The following is a 27,829-nucleotide window of genomic DNA, read 5'->3' on the forward strand; positions in this document are numbered from 1 at the left end:
ATATTAACTACCACATTCTATTTCCTGAACTGTATGTTTTGTTGTCTCATATCTGAAAAATACATTATTTCTGTCCTAAACACACAGACTAGATAACAGTTGGAGCAAGCATCTAAATGATCCATGGTATTGACAATCTTAAATTGGTCAAATATGTAATACTTTTTAATCAATTTGCCAGTAACTGTTATTAACACCAGTGAAAGTGACTAGTGCTTTGGAAAACCCTTGAAGCATTTGGATGTTTGCCACTGACATCTCTGATATCCTCAGGGTGTACAGTGTGTAGACAAAGTAATGAAAAAACCATAGTGATTTGGATGGAAAACTTGACTTTCTCCATCTTGTTTTTACATTGCCAATTTAAGCTGGGAATGACCGTATCAGCTGTAGAACTTTTATCAAGCAACAAGTACTAGAGAAGCAGTTTTTTCTCTCTCGACTTGCTGGTATGCATTTTGCAGAAAGATAATTATTTTGCCTTAATAGTTTCTTCTGAAATCTGCTGGAACACAGAGTAAGGAAACTGCTTTTATCTCACAATACTAAATAGAATAAGGAAAGAGGTCAGTAATTAATTCATACACCAAAGTACATGGTGTGTGGCAGTCATTTACTGCTTCATAGTAGAATTGTAATAGTTGAAAATTTAACTTGAAGAAGTATGGTGCCTTTAAATATTGACTATAAAAGTAAGATATTTACTGATGAAAAACAGTAGTCAACTTAAGTCAGTAAGGGAGTCTAGATAAAAGATGGAAAGGTCTTAAAACAGATTTTTTTTTAATTGGGGTATAATTGATTTATAGTATGTAAGCTTTAAGTATACAACATAGTGATTCACAATTTTTAATGATTATACTCCATTTATAGTTATTATAAAATATTGGCTATATTCCCTGTGCTGTACAATATATCCTTGTAGTTTGTTTATTTTATACATAGTAGTTTGTACCTCCTAATCTCCTATCCCTATTTTTCCCCTCCCCCTTCCCTTTCCCTATGGGTAACCACTAGTTTGTTCTTAGGAATTCTTTTCTTGATGACCAAATAATTGGAATGGTACTTTGAGAACTTATTTAAAGTATTGAACAAAGTACAGAAATATTTTCTGCACTCTCAGTTTATCTTTTTTGGGCACATGGGTGGATAGAAATTAGTGTTTGTTCTGGATCAGCTCTACTACCAAAGGTATGGTGCCAGCAGCAGTAGTGCTTGGAAGCTTGTTAGAAAGTCTTTGGTTCGTCTCCAGACCTGCGGAATGGAGCCCAGAGTCTCTGGGGCAGGGCCTTGGGTATCTCTTTTCAAAAGCTCTCTAGGTGATTCGATGCATGCCAATGTTTGAGAAGCACTGGCCTAGACCATTATCAGAGCTGATATCTTAAAGCACATTAGATAACTAAGTCAAGTTGTTTGGAAATGAGTACACAAAATTACAGCAATGAAGGATGATTGGATGCTGTGTACTTGGTCACCATTTTCTCCCATTGAAACTACAAGAAAAGCCATTTATAGCTTCTGGAGATAAGAAATAAGGAAAGTGATTATAGATGTTTAATTCTTGTTTCTCTGCTTTTATCCTTGAATTGTTTGGAGCTTGACTCGATGCAGCTTTTTATTTGCCCTTGGCTATGTAATTCCATATGTCCTCAGTTGAATGAAGTGTCTTGGTATTTGTTTACAGTATTGCTGTTTATTTATTGACTACCTAGTAAATGATAGTTAAGAACATTTTAGACTTTTTTTTCTAAAGAAAATACCAGAGACTAAGGCTGTTAAAAATAATGTATCCAGGGAGAACATAAAACAAAATCACCATATTCAAGGAACTGTTATTTTAAATTTTAAAAGTTTGTTGCTTTAAATCATTAATCTCACATCCTTATTTGTACTGCTCTTATTTATTTATTAAAAAAAAATTTTGGGGGGGCCATGCTGTGTGGCTTGTGGGATGTTAATTCTCCAACCAGGGATTGAACCCTGGCCCTCAGCAGTGGAAGTGAGGAGTCCTAACCACTGGACCACCAGGGAATTCCCTGTACTGTTCTTAGATTGAACTGTCAAGAGATAACACAAGTGTGTGTGTGTTCTTTTTATATCTTCTTCCAGTAATCCGACATGTTCTTATTGTTTGCTTTTATATATACTATTTCAACTTATGTAAGTAAGCTTTAATTTTTATTAAAGTTTTATATATATATATAATTATTTACTTATTTTTGGCTGCATTGGGTCTTCTTTGCTGCACGTGGGCTTTCTCTAAGTTGTGGCAAGCGGGGACTACTCTTTGTTGTGGTGTGCGGGCTTCTCGTTGCGGTGGCTTCTCTTGTTGCAGAGCGTGGGCTTCAGTACTTGTGGCTTGCGGGCTCTAGAGCACAGGCTCAGTAGTTGTGGTGCGCGGGCTTAGTTGCTCCACGGCGTGTGGGATCTTTGCAGACCAGGGCTTGGACCCATGTCACCTGCATTGGCAGGCGGATTCTTAACCACTGTGTCACCAGGGAAGTTCCCCCTTAAAGTTTTTCTTACTGATTTTTGAATATGAATTAGAAATTAGAAATTTAAAAAAGTTAGAGTTTGTTTAATATATAATTTTTAACCTTTCTAGTATGGAAAATTTCAAATACACACAAAAATAAAGTAGTATATAATAAATCCCGAATTCCTATCATCCAGCTTCAGCAATTATCAACGTTTTGCCCAATATTACTCTTAGTATATTTCTTGTTAATTAGGGAAGTTCTAAACCTTGTCTTCTAGTAGATGCTATAGTTGGAGAGCTTAAATTAGTTTATCAAAAACTTATATATTGGGCTTCCCTGGTGGCGCAGTGGTTGAGAGTCCGCCTGCCCTTGCAGGGGACACGGGTTCGTGCCCCGGTCCGGGAAGATCCCACGTGCCGCAGAGCGGCTGGGCCCGTGAGCCATGGCCACTGAGCCTGCGCGTCCGGAGCCTGCGCCCCTCAACGGGAGAGGCCACAACAGTGAGAAGCCCGCGTACCGCAAAAAGAAAAAAAAAAAACACAACACTTATATATTTCTACACTCTTAATATTAAATAATATTTAATATTTTAACATGTTTAAAAATATTTTTAAACATTCTTCTTTGTAAACTTCGGCTGCAAGGGTATTTGAGCAGTTTAGGCATTCAAGGTGCAGTAATTGGAAATTTTGACTGATGATTTTACAAAGCAGTATGTTATTCTAATTACTGTTTTTGTCTTTAGTATTCATTGAGGCATCCATTCTTTTATTTTTTGGCCGTGCCACATGGCATGTGAGATCCTGGTTCCCCCACCAGCGATCAAACCCGTTCCCCCTGCAGTGGAAGCAGAGAGTCCCAACCACTGGACCACCAGGGAAGTCCCATCCATTCATTCTTTCTTACCTCCTCCTTTTGATCAAATTAAGTTGTTTATTGAATAAATTGGGCAGAAATGGTATCTATATTAGATCGCCTTTAATTCTTCTTTTAGAACTAGTGAAATGATGTAAAAAAAGGCAACAGAAATAAAATTTGGAATTGATAACAGTAATATGTATAAATCTGTTTTGGGGGGTTTTTTTTGTGGGGGGGGGGTTGTGTGTGTGGTACACGAGCCTCTCACTGTTGTGGCCTCTCCTGTTGCGGAGCACAGGCTCCGGACCCGCAGGCTGAGCGGCCATGGCTCACGGGCCCAGCCACTCCGCGGCATGTGGTATCTTCCCAGATCAGGGCAAGAACCTGTGTCCCCTGCATCGGCAGGTGGATTCTCAATCACTGCGCCACCAGGGAAGCCCATAAATCTGTTTTTATGTATAGTTTCTTGCAGAATTAGGACATCCATTGCATTAATTTAAGAGTAATTAAAAATTGTGTTTTATCTGCCTATGAAAGTAAAATACTTAAGTCATAGAAAAATTTGAAAACACAGGTAAATTCAGAGGAAGACAACTTAATTATTTTTAATGCCATCATCCAGAGATTACGCCTGTTAATAATTTAATGTATGTTTTAAAAGTTTTTTTCTACATATCTGTATGGATAATTGTGTGTCCTACTGTGTGCCCTGCCATGCACAATACTAAGTGCTTTGGAAACATTATTTCATGTATTCCTTGCCACGACTCTGAGGGATGTATGTACTGAGTTGAATAATGCCCTCCAAAATTCATGTCCACCTGGAAACTGACTGTAATCTTATTTGGATGTAGGGTCTTTGCAGATGTGATCAAGTTAGGATGAGGTCATACTGGATTATGGAGATCCCCCAGTTCAATTATTGGTGTCTTTATAAGAAGAAAATTTGGACATAGACTTACAGGGGAAAAGGCTATGTGAAGACAGAGATTGGAATGATGTGTCTACAAGCCAAGAAATAAAATGTCATGTTTTCTCTGTAATTTTAATAGCTGTGTAGTTATTCCATCATATAGATACACTATTACTTATTGAATCAGTGAGACCTATTGAACATTTTTTATTTCCAGTTTTCCCTGGTATGAACACTGCTCAGAACATCACTGTAGCTGTAGCTTTGTGCTTGTCCACTGTTTTCTTTTGATACATTCCTAGACATGGAATTACTGGGACAGTGGATTGCCAGATTGTTCACTAGGAGGGTTGTATTTATTCTGTAAGCAGTTAGAAAATAGTACTTCATCGTAATTTGCATTAAATTTGCAGTTTTTGTTATTGGTGTAGAAAGATCATCCTACCAGCAGACCAGAACACTGAGAAATCTCTGCAAGATATACAGCAGATGGGAATAGATTTATATAAAAACTAAGCTAAGCCAAGGAGCTCCCAACCACTTTCAGCTGCAAAGGAAGACCTCCAAAAAGTTGAAGAAGTTAAATGTTCAAACTAGACCCCTAGAATCCGTTCAGGTCAGGGAGAGCAAAGGCTGGCTGCAGTCGTCTGAATCATTATGGGTGAGAAACCAGCTGCATTATGCAGTAGATGCTCACCTTACCTTCCCTGACTTGAAGTTGCTACTCAGTCTCAGCTGCTCCACAATTCCCTGGGTCCTGGTTGCTTTATCAGAACCCTGTACTTAATACTCAGACACCAGGGACCCTGACTTGGCCTGAAGAAATACATCTCAGCTACAGATACCACTTAATCTTTCCTTGCATCTGAAATATGAACACCAAGAATCATCAGGCACCTGAGGAACACTGATAGCACCAAAGAAAGTCATACATGGAACAGGGCAGCTAACCAGGAATCTGCAAATGTTAAGAAAGCTGCCACTCAGACAGCAGCAGACTCAACAAAGAGAAGACTAAACCCAGAAGTTCATAAGGAATCAGGAAAAGTGAAAATTATCCTCAGATATCAGAAGCTGTGTTCATTAAAAAGAAAAATCATTCAAGATAAAGAAATAAACAGTTCATAGAAATTAAAAATATTATGTAAGGTATTCAATAGATAGACTGAAATTCAAGCCTGTTTTACCTAATTCTAGAGATTGACCAAGTGCTAGTGAGGGATAATTAGAAACATATGTCACAAGTCCTGGTAACATTTCAGAATCCAGTAACAAAATTCTAAAAGCAACTTGAAGAGGAAGATGGGTTACCCTCAAAGGAGCAAGGATCAGATTGGCATCTGGTATCTCTTAACTCTGGAAGGTAGAAGACAATGAAAATACCTTTTTGCAATAAAGGTACTGCGGGAAAAGGGAATTTGAGCCTGCCTTGAATACCTAGGCAAGTCAAGGATGAGAACAAAATAATATTTTGAGGCTTGCAAGAATTTGGGAGTTTGCATTTGTTAACCCTATCTGACTTACCAGAGGACATGTCTAGAAAGACCAAATACGTTGGGTTGGCCAAAAAGTTCAGGGTTACGGGAAAACCTGAACGAACTCTCTGGCCAACCCAGTACATGCGAAAAAAATAAATGTTGCAGAAAGCAACAGAAATCCTGTTGTTTACTTCTAAATAAGGAAATGTTTTTTAAAAATTATTTTTAAGACAGTAGCAAGATAAAAGTTTGGAACAAAAGACTAAATTTCAGCAGTGTGGTGAAAGTGGCCAGGAGGGGTTTACTAGGTGCTAAGGTGTTTGTTTTTAAAATTCTTTCTTTCTTTTACTAAGAATGTTTTTGTTATTTTTAGTCTTGCTTGGACCAGGGAAGGGAAAGTATAGGTTTTGATTAATTGTAGATTTTAATAGAAAATTGTAAGTTTAAGTAGGATTTGTGGGGTTTTTTTGTTTTGTTTTGTTTTGTTTTTTTGGCCTAGCCATGCGGCTTGCGGGAAGCTCCCCAACCAGGCACCGAACCTGCACCCCCTGCAGTGAAAACATGGAGTCCTAACCACTGGACTGTCAGGGAATTTAAATAGGATATTTAGGAAGTTAGAAGTAATTGCTGTAAGCCTAGAAATAAGATCTATAGATTCCTACAGCTTCCATTAGAAGCTTTATATGGTGCAAAGAAACCTTGCTCATCTTAGCTGTATAGATAAAGGAAGAAAGCGGTGAGGAAATGAGACAAAGCATTGCAAACAGAAACACAAAGCAAAATGTTAGAATAGACCAAGCATATTATCTACCACAGCAAAAGTTAATGATTAAGGGCTTCTCTGGTGATGCAGTGGTTAAGAACCCGCCTACCAATGCAGGGGACATGGGTTCGAACCCTGGTCTGGGAAGATCCCACATGCCACGGAGCAACTAAGCCCATGCACCACAACTACTGAGCCTGTGCTCTAGGGCCCGTGAGCCACAACTACTGAGCCTGCATGCCACAACTACTGCAGCCCATGCACCTAGAGCCCGTGCTCCACAGCAAGAAAAGCCACCGCAGTGAGAAGCCCACGCACCGCAACAAAGAGCAGCTCCCGCTCACCGCAAGTAGAGAAAGCCCGCGTGCAGCAACAAAGACCCAATGCAGCGAAAGAGAAATTAATACATAAATAAATTTTTTTAAGTTAATGATTAAAATTCCCTTAAAGAAAGTGAAGAAATAAAATCCATGCAAAAAGGAGGGATTGTGTTTCTTCAGAATTAAAGGATATAGGAGCCACTTTAAGTAGGGATGATTGCTGGCTAGATTTGAGTCCCTTGTGTTGTTCAGAAGATGGAGGAGAGCCTTGTGTACTACCACTGGAGGTGACCAGGATAAAAACGACGTGTTCTGAAATGTGATTAGAAAGCGTCAGGCGACTCCCTCTTCAGAAGCAATTGCAGTTCCAGAAGAATGCCACTAATGAGTATAGAAAGGATGAGTGACTGAACTAGAAAATCACTGCTCTGAGTCTTCCAGTTGCCCTTTTCTGCTATCAACGGCTAAGTTTATATTGGTTTTACTGAGAATCATGGTAGTAGAAAATTTCATGCCTCTGAATCTAGGATGGATTTTCTGTTTGTAGTCAGTGTTTTCCAGAGAAACAGCACCAATGGTGCATGCATAGAGAGACTGGAGATCCAGGGAAGAGCTGATGTTGCCGCTTGAGTCTGAAGGTAGAATTGCCTCTTTGTGTGGGGCGAACACTCTTTCTTAATACCTTTAACTGATTGGATGAGGCCTAACTATGTTATGGAAGGCAGTCTGTCTGTTGATTTACATTTTAGTTTCATGTAGAAAAATACCTTCACAGAAAACATCTAATGCTTGACTTAGATACCTGAATACTGTGGCCCAGCCAACCTGACACATTAAAATTAACCATCACACTGGTGAAGATGCTGAATTTGCTTATAATTTTGGTAATAATAATGGAATGTCTGTGTGAATTACAAAATGGTGCATATGACTGAATTCTTTCTTCAGTGAGTTTTGGGAACCAACCTCTGCCTTTGCTGTGAAGAAAGCCTGATCCTGTACACAGGATGAATCACAAGGACTTTTGCCTAAAGATCAAAAGAAGATAGGTAATTGTCTATTTGAAGAAAAACGTAATGCTAGCAAAGATTCTTGTATTCTAAAGGAGGAATGTAATCACCTTCACCAGCCATATCCCTACAGAGGGCCAGTTGGATGTAGTGGCACATTTTCAGGGATTATGAAAAGGTCTTGAGGTTTACTTTCTTTCGGGTTTGAGTATTAGTAGTAGTTACAAGTTACAGAGTAGATAATATGTTATTAAGGTTTTTTCCTCTCCACTAAGTTTTATACTGAAGTCTTTTAAAGTTAATCTTATTAATTCATTTATTTTAGTTATATAGATTTGTTCCTTACTATGAACAATATTGAATTTAGCTCTTGCTTTTCTCCTTTCTCTCTCCATTTAATATCAGGTACTTTGTTCCAAGTAATATTCTTTTGTTTAGTGAGCTTCTTATACTTCACGTATTCTTCTTTCCTCCCCCTTTTCAGAGTGGTGTTAACTCTATTTTCAGAGCAGGTAATAGTTAAATACTACTCTATTTCTCTTGTCCCTGTGTTTGTTCTGTAGTAAGAGATATTCAATTGCTTACTATCAGCTCTGTGCTGAAACTTTTCTAAGTGTTCTTTCTTTTTTCCCCCCTTAATATTTATCTATTTGGCTGCAGCAGGTCTTAGTCACGGCACGTGGGATCTTTAGGTGTGGCATGTGGGATCTAGTTCCCTGAGCAGGGATCGAACCCCGGCCTGCTGCATTGAAAGCATGGGGTTTTAGCCACGCCACTGGACCACCAGGGAAGTCCTCCAGGCATTGCTGATTATCTGAAACTCTGTCCTGTACAGTAATCCCTTGGTGTCCGATGGGGATTGGTTCCAGAACCCTTCACACCATACCAAAATCCATGGATGCTCCATGTCCCCTATATAAAATGGCATAGTATTTGCACATAACCAACATAAGTCCTCCCATATACTTCAAATCATCTCTAGATTACTCATAATACCTAATACAGTATAAATACTACGTAAATGGTTGTAAATACAATGTAAATGATAGGTAAATTATTGACTGCATGTGGCAAATTCAAGTTTTGCTTTTTGGAATTTTGGGATTTTTCTATCCACGTTTGGCTGAATCTGAGGATGTGGAACCCATGGATATGGATGGCCAACTGTTAACTTCTTCAGGAAGCACTGGTGAGAACAGTATTCCCCACATTCTTAATGTGTTCACACAGATTTATCTGTGTACTTCTACTTGGAGGTCAGTATAGACTTCTTGGCTGCCTATAAAAACCTCACCTCACATTTTCTTTCCTGAGAACCTTAAGTTTGTCACTCAGTTATCTGGTGGCACACGGTGTCACTGTGTGATTTTCTTTTCCTTACACATGATGCAGTTCTTTTGCTTGGATGCCCACGAAATTTTATTTTCTTTAAAGTTTGTTTGTTTCACTAGGCTGTCTTAGTGTCAGTAGTTCAGGGTCAGTTTTCCCAGGGGTGTGTTTGTACATTTAAGTCTTTTATTTCTGGATATTTTTCTTGAATTATTTTAGTATTCTTTCTGTTCCTCTGATTTTAGCTTTTGGGTGATTCTGTTATATGGAAGTTGGAATTTCATATCTGTTCCCATCTGTCTCTTTTTTATTATCTATTTTCCTTAAGTGCCCCATGGTGTCAATTTCTTCCATGTTCCTCTAGTTTCGCCTTCATTTCTGAAAAGTTTTCAAATTGCTGCTTGTTTCTTGACTGTGTCTGATTTTTCTCACATCTTCTCTTGTGTAGCTGTCTCTCATCTGGGCTCTTAATGTTTTTGATGTAAGTTTCTCTTTCGTGGCCTCTGTTATGTGCATAATGTTAGGTGATAATTTCCATCTGCCTTGTCGGCATATTTTTGGGTTTGCCTCTGTTGCACATTGGTGCCACCATGGTCCTCTCCCAAGACTTTTTGTACATGAGAAGGGGTGAGAGTATTCCAGGACAGCTATCCTCGCTGCAGAGCTCTTCAGTATTCCCATGGCATACTCAAGTTTCTCTGTATAGTCTTGAGGTCGGCCTCCTTTGGGCCCACCCCATAAGCATCTGAACCTCATCTTTCCTTTACCTGTGGGCCTCACCCTACTCAGGATGTTATTCTCAGTATGTGTCCTCAGTTCAGGGCTCTGCCTTTCCTGGAAGGCCATTTGGCTGGGAGTTTGCAGAGACTTAAGGGCTGGGTTAGACACAGTGTTTTCCGGTCTCATGTCCTGCATATAATCTCTTGAACCCTTTTACAGTCCAACTGGAGAAGTTTTCCTTCTGAGGTGTTCCCCAAATGGTGTTCCCTGTCTTGCTTAGGTAAAGGACTGTGTCAACTGATTCTAGGCCTCCTTGAGACAGCTTTAATATCTTGTTGTAACCTGTTTCACAAAACCACTAAGTTTACCAAGCTGGTCTACTTAAAATATATACAACTGTATTTTTAAATATTACAGGCTACAATAAATTACTTGTTTTTAAAAGTTTATTTGTATTTATGCCATTTGTTCACCACTTTTATTTGTGGTTTACCAGATGAGAGCTTTATGCCCATAAGAGTGTGGGAGTGGGTTCTTTTCTGCTCCCTAAATTTTTTCATTCTTGGCATATAGCAACATCCATGTGCCAGCATGGCTTTGGCCTTCAGCTTGCGTCCAAGCCAAGTCTTGTCCCTTGTCTCTGGATTTCTACATGAAATGAAGATTTTTTCCCTGATATTGAGAGCCAGGTGTATTATTTGTAAACATTGTATGTAGATTTTTCAATTGTTTGTAATTGAGAAAGAATGTAGTTTGGTGTTGCTTCAGTAATTTTTAATACTACATTAAGTATTTGTTACAAATTTAAGTGTTGAAGGTTATGTTCTCGAGAAGTAATGATAGTATAAATGCATGGATAGAAGCCAGCCTGGACTCCAGATTAAGAAAAAGTTAAATGTCTAGTTTATTCTTATTGTTTAAGCCAGTGGGGACAAAATTATGTGGGCATTAGAATGGGTGAAATTGAATTTCTTTTTAATGAGAAATGGATTTCTATTTTATAAAGCCATATGCATGTGCGGTTATTTCATGTAGTCAGCCCTTGTCTTTCTTTGATTAATTTGGATAATTGTGAGTTGACTGAATTTTTTAATTTTTAGGTTTTTAATTTTTTTAATTTTAAGGTTAAGTTGCTATTGACTAGTTGTGTTTTTCTGCATGTCCACAGTTAGGGTGCACAAGAAGCTTCTATTGCTAGAGACGGGCCCCACCTGTGAGCCACCACTGCACGGCTGTGGGACTGGGAGATGGCTGCCTGTAGCCACCTGAACCCCGAGTGTGGCAACATTAGCTAGCATAGGACCCGGATCATCTGTAATGGGAGCATGCTAGCTAGCAGTACTTGTGTTGGTAGGAGTGCATACTTTTGAGATGATACCTTACTTGTGTATATGTGTGAATACAGAAAACATCGGAGCAGTGTGGGGCCAAGCAAACCTGTTTCCCAGCCCCGGCGGAACATCGTAGGCTGCAGGATTCAGCATGGGTGGAAAGAGGGGAATGGCCCCATCACCCAGTGGAAAGGAACCGTTCTGGACCAGGTGCCTGTAAATCCTTCTTTGTATCTTATAAAATACGATGGATTTGACTGTGTTTATGGACTAGAACTTAATAAAGATGAAAGAGTTTCTGCGCTTGAAGTCCTCCCTGATAGAGTTGGTAAGTTCTCTTTACTATTTGTGCATTGTATGCTTTAAAAATGATTATAGAAATGGATGCTTTTTGATTAGCATTACTGGTATTTTTTTTTATTGGAGCATAAGCACTTCTGATACACATTTAAATCAGTCACCTAAAACCACAAAAACTGCTCAGCAAATGCTCTAAAACCAAAGTTCAAGGAACTGTGAAGGATATAACAACATAAAATTGTTCCCCAAGAAGTCGACAGTCTAATAATTTCTAATATGATTATTTCCCACATTTTGCTCACTGTTTATCTGGAATTTGGTGAGTAAGAGTATTTCTCATTAGCTCAAATATTCAATGTGCTCATTTCATCAGATTGTAATAGCTCAGGAAAATTTCATGTATTTATTTTAGGATCTTTATGTGAAGTGAATTTTTATCATTGTGTATTATTACATAAGTGATAATTGTACCTTCAGCCAAAATTTAAGCAACCAAAACATGTGAACTCTATTATACTACATTTTTGGGGTTCTTTTGTACAAGATTTGTGGGAAATGAATGGCTTTTTTAATGTCATACAAATCAGTTTTGTTTTGCCTTGTATACCTTAGGTTCCTTAAGGCATAAGGTGTCAGTTAAATAATAATGACTGATTTTATTTTTAAGAATAAAATAAAATATGATTTTGTTTTTAAGAACAACAGAATACACCCAAATTGTTACTTTCTTCAGAGTATTTACTTTGAAATGTTTTCTTATTATTACAGTGATGCTGCTATTGCTTGAATCTGGTTTATGCTTTTTAGAATTGTCCTTAAAAGCCTGTATATTTACAAATAGAGCCTCAGCAGATCTTCACTTGGAGGATAGAAATTTGGAATCAGATTGTCAAGGGAAGACGCTTACCTAGTCCCCTTTCCCCCTTTGTTTTTGCCATTGTGCTCCTGGAACACATGCTTCCTCATCAAGTTAACTTTGCCAGAGCAGCAAGTTATTTTTTTAATCCTTGCTTTAGATAGCAAACACTGTCTTTATTCATCCTGTATAAATATAGTTGAGTTTTTACAGAAATCTTTCTTTAAATTTGTATTTTTAACCAAAGGTAACTAATTATGTAATAGTAAATCTTTGGCATTTTAGTTTAAGTTCAGCTGAACACTTCTTCCTCGTGAGGCGCATCCTCTTTGCTCTTGATCTTGACATCAGTCCATTTTCCACATTAGAAATTAACATTGAAGAATCTTCCCTTCAGGGCTTAAAAAATATTATCCACACCTTTATATCAATTATTTGTGCTCAGTAATTATCATACATTCTTTTTCTGACCCAGAATTTTAGTTTCTGATTCCTTCAAGGGCAAGGCTGCTAGCTTACTTGAAATTTACTGCATTCTGCCACATGACCTGTGTTAGCTCTGTTGTCATCATGGGACAGAAGAAACCTTTTATCTTGATAAAAAAGTGATTTGACTAAACCAAAATATCCTAAGATATATAAGTATCTCTGGTGATGGGATTTAAGGGTTTCTTAATGATTTTCTTTCTAGTTCTGTGCCATCTCTGTTTCCAACAGTAGACATGGATTGCTTTTGTAAACAGAAAAGCAATTTTAAAAAGGAAATCCAAAGGCCTATGTGCAAACCAGCAATTGTTACATGCCTAATTTAATTAAGAGTTAACTATGGTGTTCCCTGTGATACTTTAGTCTGAAAAATTATTTGGACTTCATTTATATTCCATGTAGGAAAAAAATGGTCTTTTCTAATTTGCTTAAGGCAGTACATTAGACTAAGTTACAGTTTTGTTTTCCTTAAACTAAAGGTAGAGAGAAAAGTAAGTCAGTCAACCCCAAAGCATGTGATGTCACAGAGTACCAGTTCCCAAAGTGTAGTCTGAGGACCCTTGAGGTTCCCAGAGGCCCATTCAGGAGGCTTATGAGGTCAAAATTAATTTTCATAAAAATCTTAAGATAGAATTTGCCTTTTTCACTCTCATCCTTTCAGTTATACACTGGAGTTTCCCACTATTTGGAAGATTTGCATAACTCAGTGAATATAATATTTTCTATATGAGCAATGCATGATGTTACCAAATCATATATTGGTGAAAGATCCATTCAAAGGCCGACAGATTTTTTAAGTTGTGGTGAAAATACAAAACATTAAATTTACTACCATAATTATTTTTAAGTGTACAGTTCAGAGGCATTAAGTATATTCACATTGTTATGGAATAGGTTTCCAGAACTTTTTTGTTTTGCAAATCTGTAATTCTTTCCCCATTAAAACAACAGCTACTCTTTTTTGCCTCCCACTGGCCCCTGGAACCCACCATCCTGTTTCTATGAATTTGATTACTTTAGATACATCATAAGTAGAATCATGTAGTATTTGTCTTTTTGTGACTAGATTCTTTGCCTTAGCAGAATGTCCTCAAGATTCATCCATGTTGTAGCATGTAATAGGATTTCCTTTCTTTCTAAGACTGAATAATATTCCATTGCATGTGTATACCACATTTTTTTTCCCATTCATCCATGATTAGACACTTGGGTTCCTTCTACCTTTTGGCTATTGTGAATACTGCTGCTGTGAACATGGGTATACAAATATCTCTTCAAGCCCTTCTTTCAGTTATTTTGGGTATTTAACCAGAAGTGGAATTCTGAATCATCTGGTAATTTTGTGTTTAATTATCTGAGGAGCCTACATACATAATATTTTCCATAGTGTTTGTTAACATTTTACAGTCCCACCAACAGTGCCCAAGGGTTCCAATTTCTCTGCATCCTCACCAATATTTGTTATTTTCTGTTGGTTTTGATTTGCATTTCTCTGATGATTAGTGATGTTAAGCATCTTTCATATGCTTTTTGCCCATTCGTATGTCATTTTTGCAGAAATGTCTATTCAAGTCCTTTGCCCACTTTTTTGATCAGGTTACTTGATTTTTTTGTTTTGTTTGTTTTAGAGTTGTAGGCGTTCTTGATGTATTCTGGAGACAAATGAATTTTAATTTAATAGTGTGACAGAAGTTTATTGATAATGATTTAAAATTCTACATTGCAATTAACCTTTAAGGAAAGCTACCACTTGTTCAGTTTTGATGTGGTATCATAGAAGAATATCTAAAATTATCTGAAAAGACTAATAAAATATTTTTTCAACAGCATATCTTTGATTTTATACACCAATTAAAAGTACATACAACAGATTGAATGCTGAAACAGCTATGAGATTCTAGCTGTCCATTTTTAAAGCTAGACATTTCTAATTTTTTGTTAGAAAATATTTTTCATTAAAAATGTGTTTCTGTAGGTATTTTAAAATATTTTTGGATATGTCATTTATAATTTCGAAAATAGTTGGTACTGATATTTATCATCCATATAAACAAATGCGCAAAAAACTTTTAAGAATGTAAAGGAGTCCTAAGGTGAGAAAGTTTGATAACTTCTGGTATCAAGAAAACTAGTGGGATTTTGCTTTAGTGTCATGCACAGTGGGGAATTCTATGTTATTTTTGGTAATTATTGCATACTTAAGAAAACTACTGTATGTGTTTACAGTGTCCTTCTGATAAAATTGGATAGCAGTATCTTTACCAAGAAATTCTAATCTTTCTTCCTTTGAACTTTGACAAAAATAGAAGCACTCATAAATAAGAAGTACTAATTTTTTTTAAAGATAATTGTCTAAAACGTGAGGAATGGAAAAACCTTAAAATCAGTAGGTTCCTCCATAATTTTCCCAATATTAAAAAAGAAAATGAAACTTGTAATTTTTCACCTATGTCTTTAAGGAATGTAGAGCAGGGCTGCAGAGGGCTATTGATACACCAATAGGGAGGCCTGTGTTCCTAATCACACAGGCCATCTAGGACAACCTGCTTTCCTCTGAAATAATTAATTTATACAACAAATGTTGAACCCCTGTGATCACAGTATTGGAAACAAGGTGGGAAAGGCCTTTGCTTTCATCACTGTGCAGTCTAAAAGCAAGTAAACAAACATGTAAAACAAGATAACTGCAGAGAGTGGTAAATGTCTTTAAGAAATCAAGCTCAGTTAGGTGAGTGATTGTTGGGGCTGTTTTCACTGGGTGGTCCTGGAAAGCCTCTGGGAGGACATCTGCTCAGGAAGAGCCAGCCCCCAAGGATGTGGGGGCCGTAGTCAGCCCAAAGGTATCCCAGGAAAAGATGCCCATGCTGCTGAGGTGTAGGCAGTCAAGCAGTATGTGATGAACAGGAGGGCAGAGGGCTGGCAGGGGATGATGGCCAAGGGGCTGTGGATCTGGAGAAGCAGTTCATTATTCAAATTATGAAAGGAAAGTGCTGGAGTATTTTAAGCAAATGACCAACACAATCTGGTATATTGGCCACAAATATCACTCTGATTACTGTAAAAAACAGATTGTTGGGTCAAGAGTAAAAACCTGTGCCTTGAATAGGTTAATACCTTGGTTTTCATAAATGGTCAATGGTTATATAAGATATTTAAAAGGCAAGGTGGGTAAAGGGTATATGGGAACGATATTATTTTTGGAACTCTTCTGTAAGTCTATAATTTTATCTCATAATTTAAAATAATTATCTATTAAACAATAACAAAAACCACTTTATACCTTGAATAAACAACTAAAAGTTTTAATTAGGTACAGTACCAAGAACAGATGTATTCAAAAAAAAAAAAGAAAGAAAAACAGATTCTTTCCCGTAAAGCATTGTTTGCTTTTTTGTCCCCAGCAACATCTCGAATCAGTGATGCACACCTAGCTGACACAATGATTGGCAAAGCAGTGGAGCACATGTTTGAGACCGAGGATGGCTCTAAAGACGAGTGGAGGGGAATGGTCTTAGCACGCGCCCCTATAATGAACACATGGTTTTACATCACCTATGAAAAAGATCCTGTCTTGTACATGTACCAGCTCTTAGATGATTATAAAGAAGGCGACCTTCGCATTATGCCTGATTCTAGTAAGTATAGATTGACAACTTTTATTTTTGATAATTCATAAGGAATTTGAATTTTAGAGCAAGATATTTGATTAACTCTTAGGCAGATACATTTAAAATTTTTAATTATTAGGGTTAAGTGATTATTCTTTTAGTCATGCACCAAGCATAGGTTGTGAAATTTTCACCCTTTTGCCAAGAATAATTTACTTTCCCTGTTCTGGACTTGGGACTTTCATATGAATGGTGTATATAATGTGGTGTCCTTTGTGACTAGCTTCTTTCACTCAGGTTATGTTTTCAAGGCTTATCCATGTTGTAGCGTGTGTCTGTATTTCATTTCTTTTAATAACCAGATACAACTCGATTGTATGGATATATACTATATTTTATTCATCTGTTGATGGATATTTGGATTTTTTTGCTTCTTTTTGGTTATTATGAAGAATTGTGTACAAGTTTCTGAGTGGACATTTCTTTTTAGTTTTCTTGGGTATATGCCTTGGAGTGGAATTGATGAGGCATAGTGATGACTCTGGGTTGAATCATTTAGGCAACTGCCAGACTGATTTTCAAAGTGGTTGCATCATTTTACGTTCTCATCAGCAGTGTGTGAGGGTTCTGATTTCTCCACATCCTTACCAACACTTGTTACTTGACTTTTTGATTCTAGCCATCCTAGTGGTAGTGAAGTGATATCTCATTGTGGTTTTGCTTTTCATTTTTTTGATGACTAAAGATGTCAAGTATCTTTTCGTGTGTTATTGGCCATTTGTATGTCTCGTTGGAGAAATATCTAGTCACATCCTTTGCCTGTTTTTCAATTGCATTGTCTTTCTGTTACTGAGTCGTAACAGTCAATAGTATAGGTACAATTCTCTTGTCAGATACGTGACTTGCAGATACTTTCTCTTATTCTCTGAGTTGTCTTTTCATTTTCTTGATCGTATTCTTTGAAGTACAAAAGTTTTAAATTTTGATGAAGTCCTATTTTTCTAGTTTTCCTTTTATTGCTCATGCTTTTGGTGTCATATCTAATAATACCTTGCCAAATCAAAGGTTATGAAGACTTGCCCCTGTTTTCTTCTAAGAGTCTTACAGTTTTAGCTCTTACATGTAGGTCTTACTTGGATCTTTGATACATTTTGAGTTAATATTTTTTTATGATGTGTCCTATCCAACTTCTTGGTTTTGCATGTGGCAATCCAGTTGTCTGAAAACCACTTTTTTTTTTTTTTTTTTTTGCCGTATGTGGGCCTCTCACTGTTGTGGCCTCTCCCGTTGCGGAGCACAGGCTCCGGACGTGCAGGCCCAGCGGCCATGGCTCACGGGCTCAGCCGCTCCGCGGCACGTGGGATCCTCCCGGACCAGGGCACGAACCCGTGTCCCCTGCATCAGCAGGCGGACTCTCAACCACTGCGCCACCAGGGAAGCCCTGAAAACCACTTTTTGAAAAGACTATTCTTTCTCCTACTGAATGGTTTTGGCACCCTTGGTAAAGATTGCTTGACTGTGGAGGTATGGAGATATTTCTGGACTTTGAGTTCTATTCCATTTGTCCCTATGTCTATAGTTATTGCCAGTGTCACACTTGATTACACTGCTTCATAATAAGTTTTAAAGTCAAGAAGTGTGAATCCTCCTTTCTTTTTCAGAATTGTTTTGGCTGTTCTTTGCAATTTCTTATGAATTTTAGAATCAGCTTGTCAATTTCTGCAAAAAACTCATCTGGGATTCTGTTAGGTGTTGTGTTGAATCTCTAGATCAGTTTGGCAGGGGCGTATTGCCATCTTAAATTAAGCCATTGACCCATGCACATGGGGTGTTTTTTCATTTATTGGGGTTTTTCCATTTCTATCAATGTTTTGTAAGTTTTTGCACTTCTTATAGTCCTAAGTATTTTATTCTTTTTGATGCTATTGTGAATAAAATTATTTTCTTAATTTCACTTTTGCTTAAGCCTTTTTTTTTTTTTTTTTTTCTTTAAACTACTCAATAGCTTTTCCTCAAACACATGAATTCTTGGCCCTAGACAGATATGGCCGACTGACAGACACTGGATATATTAGCAATGTAACACCATCTCTGTTTCTTTTTTTTTTAAAGTTCTTCCTGTGAACAAGCCACTCAATGAAACTACTCATGTACTCATCTGGTCCTGACTTCTGCCTTCTTAGATTTTTTTTTTTTAAGTGTGTGTATATTTGTTATAAATGTGTAATGGAAAGTGTTATATAGGCGGGAATTTAAATATGAGAGCATACCATAAAAGCATTTCTCCAACCTATATGAAGTTTTAAACTTTCTTGTAGAGAAATGTCCAAAGCAAGTACTATTGACTTGATAATAGAAAATATGAGGTCATTTGCACATTAAATCATTGCCTGTACCGATCACGTCTTTATCCTCTCACTCCTTTCTTTCGAGTGGTATAGAAGTTTATTTGCTGTTACTTGCTGTTGTGATGTTCTGATACGAAGAGCTCTGCAGTGGCCTCTGAGTCCCTGGCTTCTTCACTCGTGGTTACTGTAAAACGTATGGCGATCATGTGTTTGTAATTTCTTTGTACACATGAGGTGCCACAAAAGTGTGGTGTGGTATGATGTTGCTGCTTGACGGAAGAGCACTGTTGAAGAAGAGTTCAGCTTAGATTTCCTCTTCCTTTTTTTAAAGAACTGGTAACACTGTGCTCAGGTGGTTGGTTTGTGTTGTGTGAGATCAGAATAACAGGTTTCAGATTATGCCATTCAGTGAGAGAATTTATTATAATCAAAGAGGCAAACTACTCTTAATACAGATACATGATATGATCCAAACCAGGATACATGTGAAAGTAAAAAGGTTCACTGCTAACCGTTGTGTCAGGATGACTGGCATAAGCACTGACTGTCTTGGGCAAACCAGGATACCTGGTTGTCCTACTTGAAGGCTCTCTGTTACTACATGGATAAGAGCTTGGGTTATTCAGGACTTGTTAGGGGTTTCTTAAAATAGAATTGTAACTGCCTAGCTCCATCCCCTGGCTCCCCTTTTTTGTACTTTGTTTCTTTATTGTTGGCAGTGATGGTTTGTTCTCATTTTATGTGTATTCGTAGAACTTATAGAGTACTTGCTAGGTCATAGGGTGGGCAGTGTTTTCCAACACTCAGATTTTCTTGGAGACTTCTAAAAAAGTACAGGTGCCTCAGCCATCCTCTGAGATTCAGTTGTAATTGGTCTGAGGATGGAGTTCACTTAGCACCTAGTTTTATAGCACAGGAAATCTCTTTTATTTTGAAGCTGGGTTAAGAGGACCATGTGTGATGAAATGAAGTTGAGGGGAAAAAAGCTTTTAAGAATTCACAGGATAAGACAGGAATACTTAGGCATTTTAAGTGCATAGCACATTCTCAGTAATCCCAGTAGGTATTATCTGCTTTGAAATTATTTCAAAATAAAGCAGGCTTATTTTTAAGAAGTTATAAAACACAACATTGTAAATCAACTATACTTCAATAAAATTTTTTTTAAAAAGAAAGTTGTATAATTACAGTTGATTCTTGAACAGCTTGGGGGTTGGGGGTACTGATCCTCCGCACAGTTGAAAATCTGCATATGACTTATGGGCAGCCCTTCGTATCTGCAGTTCCTCTGCATCTGTGGATTCAACTAACTGCAGATCGTGTATTTACTATTGGAAAAAATCCCTGTGTAAGTGGACCCATGCAGTTCAAACCCCTGTTGTTGAAGGGTCAACTGTATTTAGTTTTTTTCTTGACCCTTTCCTTCTTTTAGTCCATCCCTCTTTAGGTAATTATAGCTATAACTAAATATAAGCCAAAGGAATTTCTGGTTATGATTTTCAAAGTTGTTTACATGTCTAGCTCTTGGGGGTCAGCACACTGTGTTTGTAAATAAAGTTTTATTGGCACACAGCCACACCATTCATTTATATATCATCTGTGGCTGCTCTCATGTGACAATAATACAGCTGAGTAGTTGGTACAGAGACCATATGGCTTCAGGCCTAACATATGTATTGTCTGGCCTTTGAAGGAAAAGTTTGCTGACTCTTGGTCTAGAAAATCAAGATGAATTCAGGATATTTAAAAAAATTTTTTAATTATCAAAACAGATATGTGAGTTGGTGTGTATCTAAAAATTGACTCTAAATTCTCTTTTTCCGCCCGTTTAAATACAGATGATTCACCTCCAGCAGAAAGGGAACCAGGAGAAGTTGTAGACAGCCTGGTAGGCAAACAAGTGGAATATGCCAAAGAAGATGGCTCTAAAAGGACTGGCATGGTCATTCATCAAGTAGAAGCCAAACCGTCTGTCTATTTCATCAAGTTTGATGATGATTTCCATATTTATGTCTATGATTTGGTGAAAACATCCTAGATGTCATCACGAACTTTGCCAAATTTGTGGAACTATTAAATGTATAATTTGTAGACATAAAGACTTGATTGCTTTCCAGTTTAATGAAAGCTTAAATGTCCCTGCGAACCCACAATCTCTGCCAGCAGAACTGGTTTTGTTCTGAATAGTACAGATTTATGTGAACACAAAGCATTTTGTGTAAGGAACTCCTTCCTCTTAAAAGAAGTCTGTCTGTTTGGAAGGGAGTTACAGGCAAGTCTGGTAAAAGTTAAGCTAGCATCATAGTCATTTAAAACTGTAGTAGATCTTATCCACTTTCCCCTTCACGCTTAACACTGTTATTCTGCTTCCACAATGCAAGCATAGTTTGGTATTTTTGTTATTGCCTTTTTTTGAGATATATATGTATCTATATCTACCTACCTATCTGTATCTGTGTGTATACATATATAATGTATATATACATACACATAGATCTGTTGCGCGCGCGTGCGCACGCACACACACGCACACACACACACGCACACACACACACACTTCATGGGCAGTCCTTTCTTTGTGGGTTGGAGTGGGGGTTACATAATTTTCTCCAGTTTAACAGGAGTGCTGACCCAAGCCATTTGTATTTAGTGTATTCAGTGTATTACTGCTGTTTATTTAAAATTAAATTTGGGCACAGGAAGCACATCGGGACATTCAGCTTATTTTGAAAGTCAGGTTCAGAGCACCATTTCAGTCTGGAGGCTTTAAACTGTAAATTCAAATATGAATCACCTGTGAACATTTAATGACCCACATTACAATTTTACAAAACAGAAATCTGGGTAAAAGGCTGCCTTTAATTCTAAGCTTTGTACATTATTTGTTTACATTTTTTATCATAAATACTTATTTTTAAGCAAAGCCCAGGTACTTGGTCCACATAGTGTAATGCAGGTGTATTTTGGATGGCACATTTGGTCCATTATTTGTACAAATTAGTAATCTGGAATTTTAGTACACAGATGTAAAAGGCAACAGTATATCAGCGGTTTATGTGTATTTGATAAGTTCCTGGAAGAACATAGTGCTTTTATATTAGAAATGTAAGTTTAAGAATGATGTTGTTGCCTTTTAACAAGTCCTCTGGGATACCTTTATTTTTATTACTGTTATTACTGATATATGATTATGGTCAGAAGGCTTTTCCCCCTCGGCTTTTCCCCTCAAAGAATGTCTAGACAAATAACAGCTTAAATTCCTGACACCTCTTGTGGTGCTGTATGTTCTTACTCATGGTGTGCTGTTGATGTGGATTCATTCCATTTGGTGGATCCTACCACATCAGGGTCAGTCACCTGCACTGGCTTGTGGGTGTGACTGATAGTAGTCCTTAGCCATTGAATCCTTTCCTGCAAGGTTGTTTTAACTAAAGTAGAACTGCAAAAGTGGTTCATTTAGCAGCAAAACATCAGTCTATCACTTTGTTTTGGATGATCCCTGGCAGTTTGAAAGCTAGGAGAAAGGTGATTTGTGAAACCAGTCTTGTGGAGATTGAAAATCTTACCTCTGATTTGGGCAGAAAGCTTAAATGCATATGAATCTCAGTCAAACACCAGGTCTGTGTGACATCTTTCATGGCTGTTCTTGATGTTAAAGAGATTCTGTAGTTTCAAGGCCGTGCTCTGCGTGGTTTGTGTCATGCCCATTTTCGCCTTCAGGAAGGCTGTGCCTTGTTCTGGTGGGTGGTTACCTCGCGCACCATGTAAATACAGCACCCCACTTCTCTCCAGCGTGCCCAGTGCCTCACTGAGGGCAGCCATGGGTGAGCTTCTCCATGCAGTGGGTACCCAGGTCTTAGATGTTCCTCCTGTGCTTGAAACAAGTGTCATGCTACAGATCTGTCATCTGTTCTCCCGGAGGCTCCTGTAAGAGTTCCTGCATGTGAATCTCAAGGTTGAGCCCAGCTCCCTGTGCCCAAGTGGACACGTGTGGCCCAGAGAGGGAGTTGTCCAGCGTGCACTGAATGAACAGGACACAGTGACTTCAAACTGAAAATCAGAGTCCTTTGGAGGTATCCTGAGGGTTGGGTCAGTTGAGTTGAAACATTTCTGGCATTACTTAATGACTTGCATTGTGGTTTTTCTGCAAGTACCTTTAGCAACTTTTAATACCACATGATCTCTCTAGATGGATGTGACGTGATTTATTATCGTCATTATTTTAATCGTTGTTCCATTTATTGCCTTTAGGGTTGAAGGAAGGGGAAGGGGTCTTTTTGTTGTTGTTTTTTCCTTTTTTCTTTCCCATTCTTTTTTCTTTTGGTGGCTTAAACCACACTTCCTGACGCCATGACTAACTCTGCTCCCCAGCCGAGTATTTCAGGCTTCGTCTAGGCTCATGTTTCAGATCTGCATGCATTGCTTGCATTTTCCTGGTATCGGAATGTTGGTTCCTTGTTCTAGGAATACAACATTAATTTCCAAAATTATCATGGGACTTGTGACAATACAAGACATGAATCTCTGTATAAAATGTATTGGCCTTTCTCATTGACCTGCTATAGTATTATTGTGTCGTGTGTGTGTGCGTGCGTGATGTCTGGCTGCCATGTAAAGCTTCAAAGGAAAACCTTAAAAGCAGACCATCCTTTTTTGCATGCTCTATTCTAAGTAGAATGTTCAATGTAACTAACTAAAATTGCATGTTAAATATATTTAGGTTTTTTGTTTTCTATCTTTGTTTTTATTTGTTTTCAGTTTCTGTATATTTGCTTAACTGTGCGGTTTCAGTGGTTGTAGGATAAAGATGCACTGGTGAAGCAAATGTAGTGCCAACAGAAGGTGATTTTCCAGTTGTGTATGTCATGCAGCATTTGAAGGGACTGTGCATTCTTTAAACAATCACAGTTGCTTCTAAACCAGATTTCATTTCTATTATTGTTTTATGTGCCAAACCCTGAAGTGCATTGGGCTTGAATCTCTGAACGCTGTGGACCCATTAGAAGACTGTTTTGATTGTCACAAATTGTAGTGCCTGAAGACATTCTTGAAGCTGATTGTCTTAAAAAAAAAAAAAAAGTCAGTTCTCCAAAGACAAAACAGGAATTATTGTAACAGAAAATAATTATGGTCAAAATGTCTGTGGTTCCTTGGAAATGCTGCGCTTTTTGTATTTTCCATCATTAGTGCAGTTCGAACGAATGTGTATAGTTCAGAGGTCTTCGTGTTCGCATTTTAAAATTAGGTAAATGACCTCATCTTTCAAGCTTGAATTCATTTTTAATTTTATTTTATACAATGTGTAGACAGTTCCCTGTTCTCTGCATTTAGAAGTATAAACAATATAAATCTGTTCATTCTGTAAGTAATTTTTATAATTATGATGTAACTCTATCCTATCCTTAAAACATTTAAAATAAACCCTTTATGTGCAACTTTTGACTGTAAATTTTGTGCTTATGAGCAAACTGTGATGTGTTAAACGTGCTTCTGAAAAAGTTTTTGAAGTTTTACTTGAAGATTTTAAGAGACCTTTTTTCCCTCTTTTCACCAAATGTAAATGTCAGATATATATAGGAACAGAAAGAAATAGAATTTTTATTTGAATGATAATTAATAGTACCTGTAAAGAAAGGGAGCAATAATCAATAGCCCCAATATATTATATAGTCCAAAATATGAAAGTTTGTGATTAGCAATTAATGAGAAATTTCAATTTATCATAAAATTTTAAACTTAAAAGAATTGTTTTAAATAGAATTAAATAATGTGTGTTTTATACTTTTACATCTTTTCTTGCTATAATTATATATTGCTTTTATTAATACTTAAATACCAACTAGTGAAATTCTGCAGTGAAAAATCTCCTTTTTCAGTAGTAAGGACAAAGACATGTAGGTAATACTGGAACTATATGTACTCTGTATTTTATCTTCCTGGATAATTTTATCAGTGAGGGGGAAAAGTAGAGTTTATGGTATGCCTGCCCTTAATTCGATTCATTTTTTATGTTTCCCTGTTTGGCCCAAGGATCCATGGTTAAAGCTAGGACGGGACAGGTCGCTTTTCTTGCTGCCAGAGTGACTGGGGAGGCTTGGCATGGCAGCTGCAATGACCACTGCTGAGGCCCTGGCCAAGGGGATGCAGGAGCACCTCTCAGACTCTGGTGGGAGGAGTTGCAGACAGGTGTAGGGAGGAGATGAACCTGGAAGCACACGTGTTCACCCTGGGGGAGATCTTACAGTCTTCTTCCTGAAGGTAAATCACTCATTGCAGTATCGAAGATACAGCTCAGGAAATATTTTCCCCCAAAATAACAAGGCAAGCTTAGTCTAAAGGTTGGCGGTTGCTGACTGCTGTTTGTAAACTGAAGAACTAGGTCTAGAGCAGTCGCCACTATTGGAGAATTGCAGGGATGGGCTTGCTTTCCATTGTTTCTTCACTTGGTACAGTCACAGCTCTGTGATAATAAAGCAGTTGACACTAATAAAGCACTAGCAAAAGTGCTTAATAAGTACCTTGCCAAACACTTTGGTTTTTTGTTTTTTAACCATGCCATGTGGCATGCGGGATCTTAGTTCCCCAACCAGGGATCGAACCCATGCCCCCTGCAGTGGAAGCACAGAGTCCTAACTACTGAACTGCCAGGGAAGTCCCTTCATTTAATTCTTAATACTGTGAGGAAGGCATGATGTTTTTCCATATTGTGCTGTTGTCAAAGGAGTGAGGGTTGAGTACCGTGTTCAGGATTACAGAGGCCATCAGGACTCAGACCCTCAATGCTGTGCCCAGGCTCCAAGCTGCTGTGTTCATGCCTCAGAATTAAATTACTTCAGTGGGGTGATTTGATTTGAGTAGTCTATGGTCCAGTAATTTCTTTGGATAATTTTTTGTAACCTTATTTCGTACATTGATAGCAAAAAGTTTTATTTCCAAGTTGCATAATAAAAGGTTTTATATTAAGTCACTAGAATGTAGAAATCTGTCTCTTTATAGTGAGAATTGTAACCCAAAGTTATAATAAATATAGCTAATAAATAAAAGGTATAAAAATAGATATCTTTTATTTGGAGAGAAATTATACTGGAAATATTTAATTTCCATCACAAGAATGTAGATACTATTTTATATTTCAAAGACACCTTAAACATGTCATTAAGTTAATATTCTTATAAAATCTAGACTTATTCTCCTTCCTAGTTTTTACAGTAATTGTCCTATGTCATTAATATACATATGTGTGTGTGTGTGTGTGTGTGTGTGTGTGTGTGTAAGTTTTTAGGCTGCTGAGTTTCAGAAAATTAGGTGAGTCTGTAAACTGTTTCTCCAGATATTCTAGGATAGTCTCTGCCCCTGTATGGGCCCTAAAACGCCTAGGTTTTGGTAACTCAGTGGCAGATGATCTTCGGGTACTGCCTTGGCACATCATTTTGCCTAAAAATGACATTGCATTCTTTCTGCTTAATTTTTATGTGAGGGCACTGGACCAGGTAGCGCATTGACCCCTGTCAGCTCTCGCAATGGTGACACGGAAGCGTGGGGCCTTTCCATGCATTTCTTTTTTACATTGGCTGTTAACAGTAAGTGAGTAGGCTGCCGTGTGTACTTTGGGTGTGTTCCTGCTTCCGCTTTATCTCCATCCTCTTTCATTACTTTCAACTTATGCTTTGAAAAATTCATGCTCTGGGGGAACATTAGAGCTTGAAGTACCATGTGAACTACCTAAAAATCCTTTTTATAGGATTGGTACATTACACGTAACTTTAAGTTCTGTGTCTTCATGTTGGAACCAAAGCAGATTATGATGTGAAAGGGACAGAAGGAAGACCTTTTAAAAACCTTGACATTGGGCTTCCCTGGCGGCGCAGTGGTTGAGAATCCGCCTGCCGATGCAGGAGACACGGGTTCGTGCCCCGGTCTGGGAAGATCCCACATGCCGCGGAGTGGCTAGGCCCGTGAGCCATGGCCGCTGAGCCTGTGCATCCAGAGCCTGTGCTCCGCAACGGGAGAGACCAGAGACTACAACAGTGAGAGGCCCGCGTACCACTTAAAAAAAAAAAAAAAAAACCTTGACATTAACATGAACAGTTAACAAGATTGAAATTCATCATTCTGAATTGTCTTCTGATATAGATTGTGAAAGTTGCTTTAAAGCTTTTGCCTTAGATTTGTCTCCTAAAGGATTTGTAAGAAATCTAAACACGACTACTTGTGCACTGTGCATTCCCACTAGAAAAACGAGGAGAGTGGTCCCTGGTGACTGTGGCTTTTTTCCCAAGAGTTGTACTTTGTTGTGGACTGTGTTTATTACTCTCTGTGTATGTGTGTGTGTGTGTGTGTGTGTGTGTGCATGTCTGTTATTTACGGAGGACATGATCTGAGCAAAGTGTTGCTTCGAGTTGCCCTGTAATACCATGGCCAAGTAGTTTTAACCACTGCATTTGTCTTAATTTACCCCAAATCTGATTTGTCACAGGAGAAGGACAAGATTGTGGTCATTTTCAGAGCAGTCCAGCCAGCAGAAGAGAGCAGTATGTTAAGGACTGAAAAACATGTCTGAAGGGATGGAGTCCACAGTCTGCATTGCCCTACAACTAGAATTACTGCCTCTGAGCAGTTTGTGGGGGAGAGAGATCACACAGAGCACAGGAAACTAACACCTGTTACCAGCCATCTCCTTAATTCACATGCATTTGTAAGACAAACAAGTAAACAAAACCAGAAATGTCTTAGCCGTTGTCACTGGCCCTTTTTTAAAATTTGGTAACTCTATTTTTTTAAAAGGGTCATGTTCTGATCAAATTACATGTGGTAGACCACTGAAGGGTTGTTTTCTGATACTACTCTACATATCATACGTGTCCATCAGCTCAGGCTGCCATAACAAACACCACAGACTGTGGGGCTTAAACAGTAGACACTTACTCTTGCTCAGGTCTAGAAGGTGAAACTCCATGGTTAAGGTGTCAGCAGGATGGTTTCTCCTGAGGCCTTTCTCCTTGGCTTGCAGACAGCTGTCCTACCTCCAG

The 27,829-nt window shown here is 38.0% G+C and overlaps 1 protein-coding gene across 1 annotated transcript in view; it reads left to right on the forward strand.

Annotated features, from left to right (window-relative positions):
* SPIN1 (spindlin 1) overlaps window positions 1–24,235 on the forward strand; it is a 67,023-nt gene extending 42,788 nt beyond the window's left edge. Inside the window, 4 exon segments of the mRNA XM_067041053.1 lie at window positions 11,277–11,530; window positions 16,246–16,479; window positions 20,639–20,824; window positions 20,827–24,235. Coding sequence (XP_066897154.1) covers window positions 11,277–11,530; window positions 16,246–16,479; window positions 20,639–20,824; window positions 20,827–20,885 — 733 coding nt within the window. The 3' untranslated portion in view covers window positions 20,886–24,235.
* Window positions 24,236–27,829: the final 3,594 nt, after the last annotated feature.

This window comes from Kogia breviceps, chromosome 8, assembly GCF_026419965.1.
Source record: "Kogia breviceps isolate mKogBre1 chromosome 8, mKogBre1 haplotype 1, whole genome shotgun sequence".
NCBI lineage: Eukaryota > Metazoa > Chordata > Mammalia > Artiodactyla > Physeteridae > Kogia > Kogia breviceps.